General features: G+C 37.6%; 1 protein-coding gene across 4 annotated transcripts in view; it reads left to right on the top strand.

The window, feature by feature from the left end:
• The window catches only part of PPP1R21 (protein phosphatase 1 regulatory subunit 21), a 32018-nt gene that overhangs the window by 7062 nt on the left and 7427 nt on the right, over nt 1–17529 (top strand). For all 4 annotated transcript variants that reach the window (XM_039707251.1, XM_039707249.1, XM_039707247.1 and 1 more), the window contains 12 exons: nt 2049–2143; nt 4440–4492; nt 6480–6629; nt 9656–9757; nt 9834–9922; nt 10808–10944; nt 11561–11653; nt 12989–13116; nt 13662–13814; nt 14577–14669; nt 15886–16119; nt 17473–17508. In XM_039707251.1, the coding sequence (XP_039563185.1) occupies nt 2049–2143; nt 4440–4492; nt 6480–6629; nt 9656–9757; nt 9834–9922; nt 10808–10944; nt 11561–11653; nt 12989–13116; nt 13662–13814; nt 14577–14669; nt 15886–16119; nt 17473–17508 (1363 nt within the window). The remainder of the gene's footprint in view (nt 1–2048; nt 2144–4439; nt 4493–6479; nt 6630–9655; nt 9758–9833; nt 9923–10807; nt 10945–11560; nt 11654–12988; nt 13117–13661; nt 13815–14576; nt 14670–15885; nt 16120–17472; nt 17509–17529) is intronic.

Genomic DNA, 17529 nt, shown 5'->3' with positions numbered 1-17529 from the left:
AAACTATAGAAAGTAAAAACTTGTATGAAACAGATATGAGTTTTTAAAAACTGCTTCCAAGAACAAAGTTTGAGTAACATATGCTGAGAGAACTGACTGAAAAGAATTTCAAAAATCCCCTTTCACTGCAAAAGCTTCTTGAACAATTGTTTTTGCTTCAGGTATAGTCTTCTCAGCTAGAATATTTGAAAGTTTTTGTCAGAGAATTATAATGTTAGTTTTGGAGTATCTTCATTGTCTTGAAGACAAGTTGTGGAAGTTGAGAGCTGTGGTCCAAATCAAATTAGGGTGCATTTCTCTGAAGTTCATTAAGCTGCATTTTTTTAGAAGATGCATGTGCAATATAGATCATTAATGTAATGAATGCAGATCAGATGCAGAGTTCCTTCTTTCACATGGTAAACCCTCAAGTGTGTATTTTAATTATGTTGATAGATGTGAAGATACTTAAATCCAATAACTCCACTAATACAAGTCAGGGTTTCACTAAAAATGACTTGAAAAAGAGAAGGAAAGCTGTGTTTGGCTGCTGTTTGCTTTTTTTGAGGTGTTTGGAAAGCTGTAGTTTTAATCTGCTACTAGTCAGTTCAGGCTTTGTATCATGTTCTGGGTAATTGATGTCATTGTGAGAACTTATCCCTACTATTTTAAGTTATACTGTATTAAGTTTTTAAAAGTAGTAAAGCCTGACACTTAATTTTAAACACTGAAATCACTGTTGAACACATGGCAGGATATGTCCCTGAGAATACTGCCCTTCTGTTTCCCCTGCTCATCAGGGGAAGGGATCCATTTGCCTCTGACACCCACACTTTACTCAGAAAAGCCAGAGGATATGGGACTTGGCAGCCTGCATGCTTTGAAAATTAAAGGGTAGAATGTAAGGCAAAACATGTCAAACTACTTGTTGGTCATTCCTGTAAGTCTGAAAGGGAACTATCAGTACATTTGCAGTTTGCCTTGGAGTTCATTTTTTATCATGCTCATTGCTACTGCAGTACCTGCTGTGCAGTTTCTATGCAGTCATGGAGCTGCTCTCCAAGAAAAATATTTGTTAATGTGCATGAGCTACCTATTGGACAGTTTCTTCATATCTTCGTTTGGATTGTCTGTTTTGGATTATTTTGCTTTGTTAATTAGCCATGCTAACTTTTGCTAAGTTTCTGTGTATCAAATATTGTAAGAAAGGAAAAAAAGCCTGTCACTTTGACACCTTCCCCCCACCCTCCACTATATGTGCAGGAGTTCTAGATGTCAAACGGGAAGCAAAACAGTGAAGAATTTGGGGGCCTAAGTTGGGTAAGGTGTGGAATTTGGTCTGAATCAATAATGGAGTGTTCTTTGTAGATATATGTATATAATGCTACAATATGTTACTGTTCATCTCAGCATTTTATTCTCATTATATTAGTAATCTTAATTACTTAGGTTCACATGTACATGACAGTCAAATGCAAGTGAAGACAATTTAGAGAAAAATCACTTGAGAATGCATCAGAAACATAATTGTCAAATCTTGTCAGAACAGACAGTATCATTGCAGTGTTTAACTATGGGTTTTGAAAAGCCTTTGAGGTATCTCAAGTAGTGATGTGGCATAGTTAATTGAATTATTGACTGCTTATTGGAATACTGCATTGGATGCATAGTAACTAGTTTGGAGGCCCTTTTACCTTCCCATCCAAATTCTAGTAGAAGAAAATACCTTCATATAGCTTACATAATAGTTGCACTATAGGAAAAAAAGGTGCATTTTATCTCTGAAGTAAATGGAGCTTCTCAGGAATGGAATTTAGGATTTACAAGTTTATGGTAACTTTCACAGCTTTTTTTAGGGATTAGGATTCAATGTTGTGTTAAATATGAGATAAAGGAGGGCAAATGACTCCCCCTATATTAATTCTAGCTAACTTCTAGAAGGAGACAGATACCTATACACTGAAGGGATGCCTATAGTGAGATATGGTGTTGGTGATACAGATGAAATTTTAAAGGTTTACAATGTGTGTGTGTGTGTGTGGTTTTTCGTTTGTCTCTTTGTTATTTAGCCAGCAACAGCTAAAGAATCTTCAAGCAGCTTTGGGCAGTAGACTGGAAGAATCTCTATGCATAATTAATGAAAAAGTACCTTTTAATGACACAAGTACGTATTGCCTTGGTCTGGGTATCTTGTTTGATTTTTTTTTTTGGGTATCCATCTGGAGGGAATACTCCTTATGAATTAAAATGTATTAGCTGTAAGAAATGTTGGACATCTGAACAGACACTTGGAGGTAACTGTAGTAAGTATTCCTGATACTTGTCATGGTCTTCAGTAATTCTAAAATACCAAGTTTTTATATGTATAATGAAGATTGAAACTTTTGAAGGCTTTTGAGTGATTTGCCACTTGTCTTATTGAGTGTTGACAGAATATTGTAAATGATGAAGGAATACTGTCAATTTAATGGCTGCTTCATGAAGATTGGTTACTCATCTCAAAGAGTATTATTTTTGGCAGGGTATATTCAAGAGGTGCAGTGAGTTAAGGTGGGGGAAAACTGGTGGCCGCAGAGATATTGCATCAGTAATGGTCTGCACTTATTACTCATGGGGAACTTGTCAGGATGTCTCGCTGATCAGGAAACAAACAGAGCAGTTCTTACCTGAAGGCTGTCTTAGGCTTGTTCATTCCTTCATGGGGAAAAAAAGCCCTTTGGACCTGGGGACTTTTACCTGAAGCAATGTTTTTCTGCTTCCTTTCCAACTGCTGCTAGATCAGCTGAAGTGCAGAGGATCCCCTGGAGTTAGGAGTGCTCAGTCTTTGCATGGCTTTGGTACAAGCATGGGTTAGTATGAGCTGGGTCAGTGCTGTGCACCGTGTGCTTTCCTAAACAGCTGAACACAAGGGTGGGCAGGCACTGCCTGGACTCCTCTGGACCCTTCAAAACCAGGATGACCTGGAATAATGGAAAAGCTGAAAGTAGTGAAGAAGGAGCAGAGAAGTGAAACCAGGCTTTTGAATTTCTTGTATATTTAATTGGTGGCTTTTTGCATTTTTCATTCAGTTTAAAACCTGCTGACAATGTTTTAAGTAGCCTTAGGTTCTGTAAAAGCTGATCTGGCAGGTGCTGCAGGGGTGAGTGTTCCAAGCTCTCCACTGGTTTGGCAATCCAGTGAGTGTTGGCTTAGGAACACCAGATCATCATCTCTTTAGGAAATGTTGACTCCCATACAGCACATCATACTGAGGTGTTGGTGCCTGGAGTTGGTGTCCTTTTCACTTCTCTCACTTTGCCTGGCATCTGCTGCCTATTTCTACTTCTCTGGCTTCTTTAGCTTGCATTTTTTAGGTGTTTATCATTGTAGCAAGAACTTTGCTAAAATAATTTATCTGCTCACTCAGCTGCCATAGCATAATGCCTTTGCTTGTGTGGTAGAAAACACTGCAAATAGAGAACATCTCTCTAGTGGTAGATCAGTGGAAGTCAGGAGATGATTGTTTGTTGTGGATTCCAGCTGTCATCCTATAGACCCTTCCTGCAGTAGTTGGCTTCCAGTGTAACTAGCAGCTAATTTCAGTAACAATCAAATGACTGCTAAGCATGATTTACAGAGCAGAAAAAGTTTCCTGAAGCATTTAGTTAGTTAGAAGTAGGATTCAATAATTTTGGACAGGGCTATTTTCCTCTAAATGTAGCTACCTCTTCCCATGTCTTAATAGCCAAATGTGAATGACACAAAAGGAATAAGAAACTGTAAATTTCCTTTGTGAGCAAATTTTAAACTAATCTGGTTGTTGTTCAACTGAATTGAGAATGGATGTGACCCCTTTTAAATCTCTCAGACTTTGTAAGCTGTTTTGTAGGTACAAATAGCCCTCTGCCCCTCTAATTGTGGCTGCTTGTAACTGAATAATCATTCTAGTTACTTCATTACTAGAGAAGAGTGCTGAAATACATGAAGAGTACATCTTAGTCTAAATTGTCAACATATTAAGTGTATACAAGAGCTTTAAAAAACATGGAAACCGTTCAAAAATATGTTAGTCTTACTTGGCCCCTCCTTGGCATGTAATTGAAATTTAAAGATAACACTCTTAAAGAATTCAAGATTATCTTTTAAAAGATTTTTTCACTCTTTTGTGATGAATATTGTTCCTTGGGCAAGAGGAGTCTGCTCTTATTTTTCAAATTCAGGGTCTTCAGATGATTGAATTTGACTTACAATCTGAGTCAAGTATTAAACTGCTTTCCCTTCCACTTAATCACAGAAACCCTTAAGTGAGGATATTTAGGCCTGCTTTATTGGAGTCAATTGCTTGTGTCTCTTTAGTTAATATTGCTTACATAACCTGTAATATCCCTGCAATTAATTTTCTTTTTTAAATCAGTATTTACCAAAAAATGTCTCTCCCCCACAATTTAACAAGTGCATATAACTCAATTTTTGTCCTGTAGGATCTGCTCGATACAATGCTCTGAATGTACCATTGCACAACAGAAGGAATCAGGTGAGTGCTTCTTGTGGTTTCATGTGACTCTGTACAATTTTCTACACAGATGCTGAAATAAAACCAGTCATTTCAGTACCTCAAATGGCAGAAGATAGCCTGTCTTACTACTGTCATGATATTCTGAGAGCATTTCTGCCCAAGAGCCTCTGCACTTTTCAAGAGTTGTGTATATCTTTATGTCAAGGAGTCTCATTGAAGTGATATGAAATATTCTTTTATCGGGTCAACCTTCAGTAAGCTAGAAGTTGAAACATTTCATTTTTAAAGTTGGTTAAAACTACAGTCGTTTCTTTTGTTGGAAAAAACGTAGGTTTGGTGTCCCAAATTCCTTTTCCCTCAAACTGAGCTTCTTCAGTCACATCACTTGAGCTTTAGAGAATGTATGCATTTGTATACTGCACATTGGTGTGTGCACTAAAATGCTGTATTAGGTAACATTACTTGTCATGAGTCACAACCCTTTCAAGGAATAAATCATGTCACTTTGAGATCTCTGCATGGTTCGTTTACATTTTGTGGGATACTTCTTGCCAAAGCACCTCTTACTTGCAGAAGAATAATTCTTATATATTGAAACATTTTTAGAAAACAGTTTCTGTTCACTACCGTAATTTAATGAGATTCCTGGTGAATGTTTTTTATTCAGTATTCAAAAATGAGCATTGGTTTTCTGTGAATGGCTGAATATTTTAAGGGTTTTTACAATAGCAAATCAGAAACCTGTATGCAGTCAAAATTTTCTTGTGTTGCTACCATTGAGGATGGACTCTACAGCACTGTGGGGTTTTTCTGTTTCCTTGTGTGTCTCAAGTCTTCAAGTAGCATTGAGATGCTACTGCAGGAAGATTTAAAATAGTTGCTTTCTCCATTTTTCAGAAGTGCCTATAAAGAGGCCTTGTTCTCAGTAATGTCTGCTGTGAGAACTGGTGATTTGCTGTTCAGTTTTGTGATGGAAATAACCTTAAATTTCAGGTTGTTGCTGCTGAGTTCCAAGAAACATCTGAATAACTGCATGGAAACTCTCTCCTTTTACTATTTTCTGCCAGCACTATGTCAGGCAGCCTCATGCTTCAAGATCTGCAGACTTGAAAATATTCCAGGACAGATTTTTATGACTGGCTTTGCCAGTGGAGGCAAAATGTTGGTGTATTAGCACAGGCTGTGGTGTAAAGGACAGCAAAACAGCAATAGTGTCTGTTTCCCTTCCTTGCATGGCTAATTAACATACACAAGCTGAGTATAATGACTGTTTTAATTACTTGCCACCATCCCAGATCCCTAACCAAGACTGACCTGATTTAACAGTCCATTGAAGCATTAAGAGTACATCTCGGAAGGATAAGTTATTCTTGGCTGAAATGTCACTATAACATTATTCTCTTCCCATAAATCCCAACAGAGAATAGTTTTCTTCTCTCTTGAATTTATGTTCCATTCTGGGTTAATTTCTTTGATACCTTCGTGCTGTACTAAAGCCACAGACCAGCCTTACTCATTATCAGCAGCTCTGTCCAGAAGAATAAAAATTGAGTGTTCTTGGTTAGAGAAGCAGACACCTTTAATTCTGGGAGAAAACATTATTGCTTTTTACTAATTAAATTGAGATTTCTTTACAACCTGGTGTTTAGCTGTTGTCAGCAATTAGTCTGTTGTTATTTGGAAATTTCAGACATGGTTTCTGTAATTGTGCTGACCTCTCAGTGTTTTTGTGGCTTGCAAGTTTGAAAAATGCAGCAGAGGCAAACCATCACCAGTTATGTGAATTAAAAAGATACTTTGTTGTCAGAAAACAATGTGCCCTTCAGAGTGGCATTGAAGTTTATGAATAAAAATTAAGTAAAAAATAATTGCTGTTATGTATTTTAGGCTGAAATAACAACAAGAAAGAAATTACTGATTATTTTTTGTATCCAAAGAGGTTTTTTTTTTTTCATATTTAAATAGATCCATGTCAAACACAATCATTTTATCACTGTCTTTACAGCTGAAGCTGCGAGACCTTGCTGGCCAGGCCATGGCTTTTATCCAAGAACTTGTAACAGCTCTCCTGAACTTCCACACATACACTGAGCAGAAGGTACAGATCTTCCCCATTGATTCTGCAACAGACACAATATCACCCTTGAATCAGAAGGTAAAGTTTACACACTTCAGCTACAAATATATTCAGTTAGTTAGAGTTTAGTGAGTGATTGATCTTAGTCGGAGAAAATTGCACCACCTTTACTGGAATGCTGTGAGTGTGTTCCTGAGAGCCAGCCCCTCCTGCATGAGACATCTTTTCTGCTCCATGAATTCTCTGAATGTGGATGAGGTGTAGCTGCAGAGAATCCTTTTCCCCTGTGCCTCTGCTAGAAGAGAAATACGATAATCAAATCAAAGCTTTGCTTTAATTACTAAATTGAAGTGCATCTGTTGAAAGTTCAGCTGACTCATTTTAAAATAATAATGCACAAATATTGCACTGCTGAATAGAGCTTTTTTTAGTTAATGCACTGGGGCATAGAAGATGTTGAGACAGAATCTGGTCTTGTGTTTAAAGTGCTCAGCTGTAATATTAAATAAAGGATAAAAGGTAACTTCTGTGAGGGAGAGCACCTGGACTCTTTTCCCTTGTCAAAAAACAATTTTATTATCTGATTTTGGGCTGCTTGTGTGAAGGTGTTTCCTGTAAGTGTTCTGAGGCTTCAAGCTTGTGAAGCTTGTTGAAATTATTATGAGAAATCTGACTCATCTCTTTTGACACAATTCATGGAAAGATTTTCTGAGAGTGCCATCCAGAGCTGTTAAGTTGCATATTTTTACTTTGTTTTTCTATGATGTGAACTAGAGAAAATAACTGTGCACAAGGATTTGTGTGGGGATGCACACATGTATGTTTTGGAACAAATTGCATTAAGATCAGAGTTGACTTCATAGTTTAAGGGGATCTCTGAGTATTTAAGTTTCAGGGAGTATTTTGTGATTCATTTTCTTAATTTCAGTTTAGTAGTTGCTAGGGCTCAGGCTTAAGGTACTGAGGTGAATTGTGGTTTGCATTGATCAAGCGGCTGCAGTGCATGTGGTGTCAATGTTAACTATGACAAAACTTTCCTGTTCTTTGGAAAACCTCCTATAATCTCTTTTCAGGTTACAAATATGTTTATGAAGGTGGTTATCCACTAGAGAAATCCCTTTCTGTTTGCCTTCTCAGTTGTTTCAACTGTTTTAGTCAAGAACACCCTTCTGCAGAGATTCAGCAGAGTTTGAGAACATTTTCTTGCTCCTGCCACCAAATGCACTCAGAATGGCTTTTCCTTCTTGTGAAAATTATGTTGTTTAGTCAGCTTTAAGATTTTTTTGGGGCAGGAGTGTTTTTTTTTTTTAATGTGGCCCAGTGTGGTGACTGCCTTCTCAGATACTACTGCAGTTTACTAAAGCAATAAATTCAGATTTCCTAGACATCTCTTCTCAGAGATTTTTTTTCCCTGACCTCCTAGTTAACACTTCTTTATTGTTTTTCAGCATAGCTGAAACAGGGAACTTAATCAGAACCATAATTTCATTTTCCTTTTCTTATAATTGAGTCCGATTCAGTAGTTCAGGCTTTGTTTTCATAATTATGTCTCTTGTAGTCTGCCCCACTGTGTATTCATGACCTAATTCCCTCAGTGCATGCTACTTCTCAGGGCTTTTGCTATGACTTTCCAGTACTGAAGCATCTTTTATTGCTCACTGAAGCTGTAATTGCTCCTGTATTTTTGATTAATTTATCTATTTACTTGGCAAATGTTCTCAGTGTGATTTTTTAATTTTATTTTTAGCTACTCTACCAAGTTGGTCAAAAACATCCCCTTAATATGGTAGAGAAGATGAAACAAGTGTCAGGTAGTGGCTTAGCAGACTTGCACTGATTTATTTTTCCCCAACTCCAGGTCTTGTCTGGTGCTTTCAAGCTATTTTCCCCACCAAACACTCAAAGTAGATGTGGACAGTTCCCTGCCAGGTTCAAGTATTCCTTTTCTCTTTAAGGGTTGGATTGCTGGGTTCTGCTGGGTCTACAGCATCATGCTGGATAATTCAAGTCCTCTCTCTTGCAACACAAGCCAGGAGCATTCTGCATGTTTTATTTCTTCCTCCTTAGATTTAGGATTTTTCCCTAATTCCACCCAGGTTTGTGCATGCATGGATCAGAGCTTAGCATCTCACTCTTCTTGTTAACACTGTGTTACTACACTGTAATAATACAAGGAACAATTAAAATCTCTTGTACTCTTTTTGCCTGGGATCTTTAGCTGCTCTTGTGGTGTAAATAATCAAAGGTGAAGGTATCTTTCTGTGGGGTAAAATAAAAGCCAGGATTGCTTTGGACTACCTGTATTAATTTGTGGAAGAAGCTTTTTGTGGTACTGAGGTATCAAAATGAAAAGCTGATGGTGTTGTTACATTTGATTGTGTGTAAGAGTACATCTTATGTTCTCAGGTCTGCTTTTTTGAAGGCAAAATTAACTGTAGGATTTAATTAAGCAATTTTTAGCCAGGTCAAGCAGGTCCATGAGGCCAAAGTCATAGTTTTAGAAATAAGAATTCTCCTGTGATCAGTTGGAGCTCCATGCTTTGCTTTAGCATAAGCATGCTTTGACTCATGTGAAAACTGGACTGGACACAGATAAAAAGACAAAAAAGACACATCTCTTGCTCTCAGTTTGACTTGGGTTTAGTTCTTCAGTACTTTGCACAGCACAGCTTGCAAATGTTTGTGCTGATGGACAAGGCTGGGAGGCAAACTACTTTTGGGAGGAAGGTGTGATAGAGTATTCTGTGCCTAAATGGTGCAGGGATCTAGCCTTAATTGGATGGAGTTGAGAAAGGAGTGCAGGAATGTTTAAAACTAAAAACCAAGGGTTTGGTGTGCTGTGCATGGCAGTTGAAATGAGACTGTATGCCCTGGCAAAGCCCTAGGTGTGGTTTTGCCTGGACTTCCAGTGCTTCTCACTTTCCCTCAGGATGTGTTTTTGACTGTAGAAGAGATTGCTGTACATCACTGGACTGTTGTATCTCATTAGTGACATCTTAGGCATCGTTAATGGGGCTTTGCCAAAATGTCCCGTTCAGTTGTTACCTTGGCAGAGTTCACAGGAGCTGTCAGCAAACACCATTTTAAAACCTCTGTGTCCTCAGTTCTCACAGTATCTCCATGAAAACGCTTCCTATGTTCGCCCTCTGGAGGAAGGAATGCTGCACTTGTTTGAGAGCATCACGGAGGATACTGTGACAGTCCTGGTAAGATTTCCTCCTTTTAGTACCCAAAAAGATTTTTACAGAGCAAAACCACTTAGCTGTTGTTTTTTCCTTACAGGAAACAACTGTGAAATTGAAGGCCTTCTCAGAACATTTAGCTTCCTACTTAGGCTTTTTAAGAAAGATTCTCCCATATCAGTTAAAAAGGTACCTTTCATTTGATAGATCAAATTTAAAGGCATTGTGTCAGGCATGCAGCACTGTCAGCACCTACAACTCAAATATTAAGTCAAACCTTAAAATACTTTGGCCTCTGCTGTCTTAAAAGGCTGAACTTTTTTTTTTCTTCTTCTTCTTAGTCTTTTTGCATGTTGTTTTCTAAACCTTGAGGTTAGGCACACCTTTTTAAGACATTAGGACTAAAAACATGTACTTTAAAGCCCCTCCACACACACCCTCCCTCACAGATGGGACTTTAAAAATAATGAAGCTTTCATTAATGTTTCTCAGTGTTATTCAGTAGCATTGATACTATTCAGGTGTGATACACTGAAACTGTTGATGCCTTGAGCTTCTCTGAGGGTTATTCTTCAATCAATAAATGTAGCAATGTAGTAAAACTTGGCTAGGTGTACCTCCCTTCTGCTGGGAAAATCTTTGTTCCTGAGGTGATTGAAGGGAGGTGAATTACAGGTGCAAAGAACTGCTTTAGGAGAGGATTTTGACTAAGGAAGATGAAATCCCTTGATTTATGCCTCCTTTATACCTGTTCTAGTGCTCCTTAGGAAGCAAAAGAGAGTTTATGTGCTAGAGGGAAAAGTCTTCAAACTTAAATTGCTGCAATCAGTTCCTTGCTGTGAGAGTAAGTCATTCCTGGCTTGTGACAGAAACACCTGGGAGTGGCCATGCACACAGCAATTTTCATGTATTGCTAAGTTCCTCTGCTGTGTCAGCCTTTCTAAAATCAATTCCGGGTCTGCTGTTGCTTTGGACTGGGGAGGTAGAGAACACCTATGTGCTCTAAAACTCGTGAGCTTGTTATTTTTAAGCCAATTGCTTGCTTTTTTTAAAAAATAATTCATATATTCCTAGTTTGGAAGAAGAGTGTGAGTCTTCTCTTTGCACAGCTGCTTTAAGAGCTAGAAATATGGAGCTGCACAGAGACATGAAAAGGTTGACTGCAGTCTTTGAGAAGCTCCACACGTACGTCAGTCTTCTGGCCTTACCAAGTAAGTTCAGTTCTGCCTTGGCTGGCTACCCTGTGCCTGGTTTTCTGTGGGTTTTTATAGTATGATTGACAGTATGCCTTTTAATTATTAAATGGTTAATAAACTACGTTGTCTTACTAATCATCACTTCCAGCCCCTTGTTTCTGTAAGGTTATTACAACTGTCAGGCTAATAAATAATAAAATGAATAAAGTGAGGTAAAGCCTTTGTGTGTATGTGTGTGGGGAAATTATCTCCAAATGCATCCTGTAAATAGCAGTAGGAAATGGTTATTGTATAGCTTCAGGTTATTTCAGTCTTCACTCTAGAAAGGCCCAGATTGTCTTTCCTACAGCATGTCTTTCTGTATGTGTGGATTGAAACCAACACAATTGATATTTATGAAATCTGAATAAAAACTAGGGGACTTGAAAGTCTTTCACCTGCCTGCTCTGCCAGAATTGCATATATGCATATTTGATTTTGAAGGGAAAATTTAAGTAAATTAATCTGTTGTGACTCATACTCTATGCAAATGGTTCTAGTAGGTGGAAACTGAATTCTTTCCAAAGCTAACTTTTTTCATTCATGCTCAATTCTTAGTTTTGTGGTTTTCCTTCTTATATGTTACTCTTAGGTACAAGACCAGAAGGACTCCTTAGGACAAATTACAACTTTGTGTTTACAAACATTGCTGCAAGTCTTCATGGATTCCATGACATTTTAAAAGGTGAGAGTTGGGAATGTTGTCTTGTTTCAGCTTTGCTGCTTTCTTGTTTAGCATACACACATGCACTCTCTCTATAACACTGCTGAATGTATTGTATGTGATAAATCTGCTTTGTTTTACCTTTACATGCTAAGAAACTAAACCTACTAACCACTTGTTTTAGACATTCATGCATGGTTTTCATTCCTCCATTCTCTTAGCTTTGTTCCTCAGAGCTGCTGGATTATTTAACTGTGGCTCTCCAGATTTTCCTGAGCAGTATCACTTCACTTTCTGAGCTTCATTGCTCTCCTGAAACTAGCACACAGAACGGAATGCTGAAATGTACATATTTTCTCTGCATATGTAGCATTGACCTAGTACCTGCCTTCAAAGTGGAATTTTTCCTTCCTATTTTTAGGGTGATGACTGTTTTTAACATGAATATATAACCAAAGGTTACAAAGAAGTCTGAGTTCTTTTTGAAACTTGGCTTCTTCTGGAAAATGGTTTACCTTGCTTTTATCAGAACAACATGGATATGTTATGTTTTCAGTGAAGGGGTATTTGGTTAAAACTCAAAATTTTAAAACTGATGTTCCTGCATGTCCTGGAATTTCAGTACCAACGACCTGTTTCTCAGGAGGAAATAATCCATAGAGATGAACTGGATTTTTACTAGTCAGCTGTTTAAACATTAAGCTTTCATAATTTTGAGCAAAATTGGGCTGTTTTCCTAATAGCATGAGTAGTATGGCCCCATTTTGCAGTCCTTGTTTTAAAGAAAAAAAGAAGATATTAAAGATTGTACCTCACACAAAATGAGACCCTAAACCAAGAGTTTTGTAGCACAGATAAGTTTAAAATACTTTCTACCTCTTAATATGGTTGCTGTACTGTAAAGTCAATCCAACTTATACTTTAAAGGAAATACAGAAAATAGAAGTAGTGAAGAAAACTGTCAGTTGAATTCATTAGCTCTTAACAGGAATGCTCTTCTTAATATCTCACATTCCCATTCTCCAGAATGTTTAATTTCTCTCTTCTTTCTCAATCCCAACTAATTTTGAACTTCTTAAGATGATTTCAGCTTACAGTTTGTGGTGGTGATGAGCTGGGATTTCTCCATTCCGTAGCAATAGTACTCTGTTTTAAAATAGGTGCACATTGTTCACTTGTCAATTGCTTTTTTTTTAATTAGACCACATTGAGTACGTTCTTACATGATAAATACTTGATTCTTTTTAAATTTTGCTGTTGTTGAAATTAATATATTTAGGCTAAGATGAGTTTGTGAATGACTTTCAAAAAGTTTTTTATTCTTAATTTGGCATAAATGTGCTTTTCATTTTCCAGATATTTCCAAGCACTATAGTCAGAAAGCTGCTTTAGAACAGGAAGTTCCAACTGCCACACAGAAACTCATAACTACAAACGACTGTATTTTATCCTCTGTTGCTGCTTTAACAAATGGAGCAGGCAAGGTAATGGATATTTTTGTTTCAAACAGTGCTTTGACTTGTGCAGATTTTTAAGAAACAAAAATAAACTTAGCTGAATGATTTAGAAAATCTCTGTGTGCCTCTGATATTAATAATCTGTAGTTTCATGTTGATTCTTGAGTTATTCTCAGGCTATGAGTTAAAAACAGCTGAGTGATAAAAGCAGATCCTGTGAAGAGGATGCTTTGTGTTAGGAAGGTCTAAGTTTTATGGAAGAGCCTGCAGCTTGTTTTAGCTGAATGATTTAGAAAATCTCGGTGCCTCTGATATGAGGAATCAACATGACACTACAGATAATTGAGTTATTCTCAGGCTATGAGTTAAAAACAGCTGAGTGATAAAAGCAGGTCCTGTGAAGAGGATGCTTTGTGTTAGGAAGGTCCAAGTTTCATGGAAGAGCCTGCAGGTTGTTTCAAAGTCTTGTTAAGTCCAGCTTCACTAAATAGTTGTCTTTCCAAAGACTAATTGCTCCAATGACTCCTTCTGGTCAACTTAATTCAAAGAGCCACTTCTCTTGATGTGTCTAGATGGCCTCCTTCTTCAGCAACAACTTGGATCACTTCAGCACCTCACTGAGCTACGGCCCCAAGGGAGGAGCAGAGTTCATCAGCCCTCTCTCAGCTGAGTGCATGCTGCAGTACAAGAAGAAGGCAGCTGCTTATGTGAAGTCCTTGAAGAAGGTTTGTTCAGCCAGTGTGCTTGCACAGAGAGAGAACAGTTCTGTTGATGGTTATGCCAAGCAGAATACAAACGAAGGGTTTGCAGGGTTTGGAATGGAAGAGATTGTCTGAATGACAGGTTTTGGCTGAGGAAGTGGGACCCTCAGTGCAATAATGCTACTGAAAACTTCAGAGAGTGTAGTTGCTCTCACAACTGAGGGTATGTGCCACTTCTGCCTTACCCATTTCCGCTAATTATTTTTGTGCCAAGACTCCAAGGAGAAGAGGGTGTCTGCTTATGTAAATTTCCTCCTGTATTCACCAGGAATATGGAGTGAATAAAAACATATTCTCACACTTGCAGTCACTGGAAGACACAGGGGGAAAATAAAGGAGGTACCCTCGAGAAACTGTGCTGAACCAAAAGATTGAATGCAGTCAGATCTCCATGTTGCCTCCATTAAAAATAACAATTAAGTGATGTGCTTAGCAGTTGTTACTAAATCACTTTACTGCAATGTCTGTAAAGAGGACCTTAAGATGCCTTTGATCATTAATTAAACACTCAGTTTTCTGAGCACTTTTTAATCAACTGTACTTTTTGGGAGCTTTTGTATTTCTTGAGAGCTCAAACCGTTTTTTCCTACTGCCTGGTAAGCACTTAGAACATGTTTTTTTTTCCCTTTACTAAAGTAAGGAAACTAGTAAGAAAACAAAAGCAGAATACATGTTCTGATCTAGTGTGTAACATGTTTTGAGAGGGTTTTTTTGATTCCTCTGCAGCCTTGTGCAGATTCAGTGCCTTATGAAGAGGCTTTAGCCAATCGCAGAGTTCTGCTGAGTTCTACAGAAAGCAGGGAAGGTCTTGCACAACAGGTATTGTACTAACATTATGGCAGTGTATTTTGTAAAGGTAAACTTGTTTTGAAGTCTCCACATTTATGTGTGTGGTCATTTGGAGGTATATATGAATATGCTGAACCTTAAAATTAGACTGTAGATGTCTTGTAGAGTTCTGAAAGTAAAACCCTTCTCAGGCTGGCTTATCTGCAGAATGTATGGATAGGTAAATAGAGGAGCCAGGATTATGCCATTGATACCTTCCTTTGGAAATACAAGAAGTCAGGTAATTTTTAATAATTAAAATAAATGAAAATAAAGACAGGAATAAGGCATACTAAAGGATTATTTTTTAATGTTGTGTACTGATTTGAGTTCTCTTTTGGAATATGCAGGAAATATTTGATAAAGACAGGAATAAGGCAAACTGAAGGATTAATTGTTAATGTTGTGTACTGATTTGAGTTCTCTTTTGGAATATGCAGGAAATATTTGCACTGGTTAGGAGCACTGATTTTTCTTTTCCATTAGAGTAATAGAGTTTCTGTCTTCCACTATGCACATGTATTTTTTTTTTTTTCTGGAAAGTGAAGCAGGATGAGTAACATGGTATTTAAAAGGCCTACAGTTTGTCCATTGCTTCATGTGAATGAGAATAACTAATTAATACTGACACTTCTTTATTAGCTTGTATATTCAGCCTGTGCTTGACTCATTGTCATTGAACTGTTACAGAAACAAATACTTTGGTGATTTTTTTTTTTGTAGTTACCAATATTCTAAGTGTATTAGTAGGAGTGAAATGAATTTCAGCAGAAATGTGCAGTGATTAGATGTGTTCTATTCCATAGTTGTTTTATTACCTGGACAAAGTGGGTGGTTCTGGTTGTGTGAGGTGGGACAGCTGGGAGGGGACAGTTTGGCTTTCTAGCATAGAAAAAGGTAGTGATATTGCCAGGTACACACATCTTTCAAGTTTTTATAAAATTCTTCTTTGTTTTGGTTTTTCACCTAGTACAATGTTGCCAGTGTTATGAGCTGTGCATGTTTCAAACTAATTAAATAATGTGGCTATTTTTGACAAAGAACCACAGCTAAGCACACGGCTCAAAACAGTGGTTGTTTACCTGCTGCACTTTGTTAGCTCATTTATGTAATGGTTTAAAATAATACTGTCCTGAAACATTTCCTGTGTTTGGTTTTTTTCCTCCCTGGGTTCAATAACCTGGACTGTAAACTTTCCCTCCTAAAGGTCCAGCAGAGTTTGGAGAAAATTGCAAAACTTGAACAAGAAAAAGAACACTGGATGTTGGAGGCTCAGCTGGCTAAAATTAAGCTAGAGAAGGAAAACCAAAAACTGAAGAACTCTCTTAGTGGACATTTAACTGAAACTATCCAGGAGCATTCAGTTCTGCCAAATATAGCAGAACAAAAGAAGGAAACCACAGAAAAGAGTCTGAGGGAACCTATTAAGAGCACCAGTCTGGTAAGTGACCTTTCCCTTCAATAGAGGAAAATCCACTTTCTTTAGTAGCTGTGCTGTTTGATCAGTGGAACACTAAAAATGAAAGCCTTTTGACTGTATTGAAAAGCATTCACTCTTGGGGTCCTTGTATTTGCAAAGCTGCTTGCAAATTCTTTCTGCAGAGTTGGGCACTTCTTGGATTTTGAGACTTTGTTTGCTGTCTTTAGTATTGTGAAGATAGTATTGTCTTTTTGTAACTGAGGGGGAAATAATAGGTGCTTAACCTCCTGATTTGTCTGTAGTTTGGAGACTTTGCAACTGTTGTGTATCTCGGGTTGGGCTTGTATTTCCAATACTTTTATTCATCTCTAGGTATGTTAAAGCAAATGGAAGTAGGTAGGTAGTGTTTGTAAATGGGTTTGAAGACTTAGTGGAGTCAGTTTGGATTCAGCAATTGCTTTTGGATGTAGCATGCATTCTTTGCTGTTAAATGGCTTTTTCCTGTTTACTAACATATTTAAAATGATTTGGCTTTTCCCCTGAATTCCACTTCTGAAGTGGAATAGTGGCATAGTGGCATAGTGGTATTAACAGGAATGTCATCTGTAAGAAATAATAAATTTGCTCAGCATTCAATAGAGTTCTTTTTTTTTTTTTTGTCCTCCCCACTTAAGGACTCCAAGATAAAAGTAACTAGTGGATTGTTTTGAAAGCACCAACTTCGAAGTACACTGGCATCTTAAGTTTTTGGTTCTCTATTTGATTCCTTAGGAGTTTGATGAGAATGTTACTCATGGGTCAACATACTGTATGAATGTTTCCCATAAACATGAATCTCTAGTCCTATTGAGATCAAGGGGAAAAAAGCCCCTTGGATTCTCTGGGAAGATACCCTTTCATGAAACCAGGTATTGGCTTGCACTGCTCCTGTAGCGTTTTGTCAGTGCTTACTAGTCAGAGGGGGAAGGAAGGAATTTGGAAGGTATTCAACAAATCCAGGTTGACTTTCCTTCCTCTTAAACATGACAAGTAATGTTTCAGTGTGCTAACGTGGCTCTGAATTAGTTTCATATGATCAAGCAGTTGCATAACCGTAGGAGCCCAGCTGCATCTTGTTGCTTTCATTGCCTTTTCCCTGTGTAGCTCCTAAGACGAGATATATTTTTGAGAGTTGGTGTCAGGTTTAATTCTGTTCAAGGCACTCATGTAACCACTCTTGTTTATGTTACAGGTGGAAGTACTTAAATTTTATTTCAGTTTGAATGGTTGCAAGATTGTTTAAATTCCAAGTCTTTCTATGACTGAAACCAAATTGAAGCTATGGTATCTATTTTTTTGCAGTTCTCATTAAGTATATTTTCTTCCTTGTTCTAGATTGGAATGTTGACTGTAACTACTGATAATGAAAAGGTAATCTGTTTTAAACATTAT

This window comes from Passer montanus, unplaced genomic scaffold (assembly GCF_014805655.1).
Source record: "Passer montanus isolate IOZ18808 unplaced genomic scaffold, ASM1480565v1 scaffold2, whole genome shotgun sequence".
Lineage (NCBI taxonomy): Eukaryota > Metazoa > Chordata > Aves > Passeriformes > Passeridae > Passer > Passer montanus.
The sequence above is the reverse complement of the archived record's forward strand: the minus strand, read 5'-3'. Positions and strand labels throughout refer to the sequence as shown.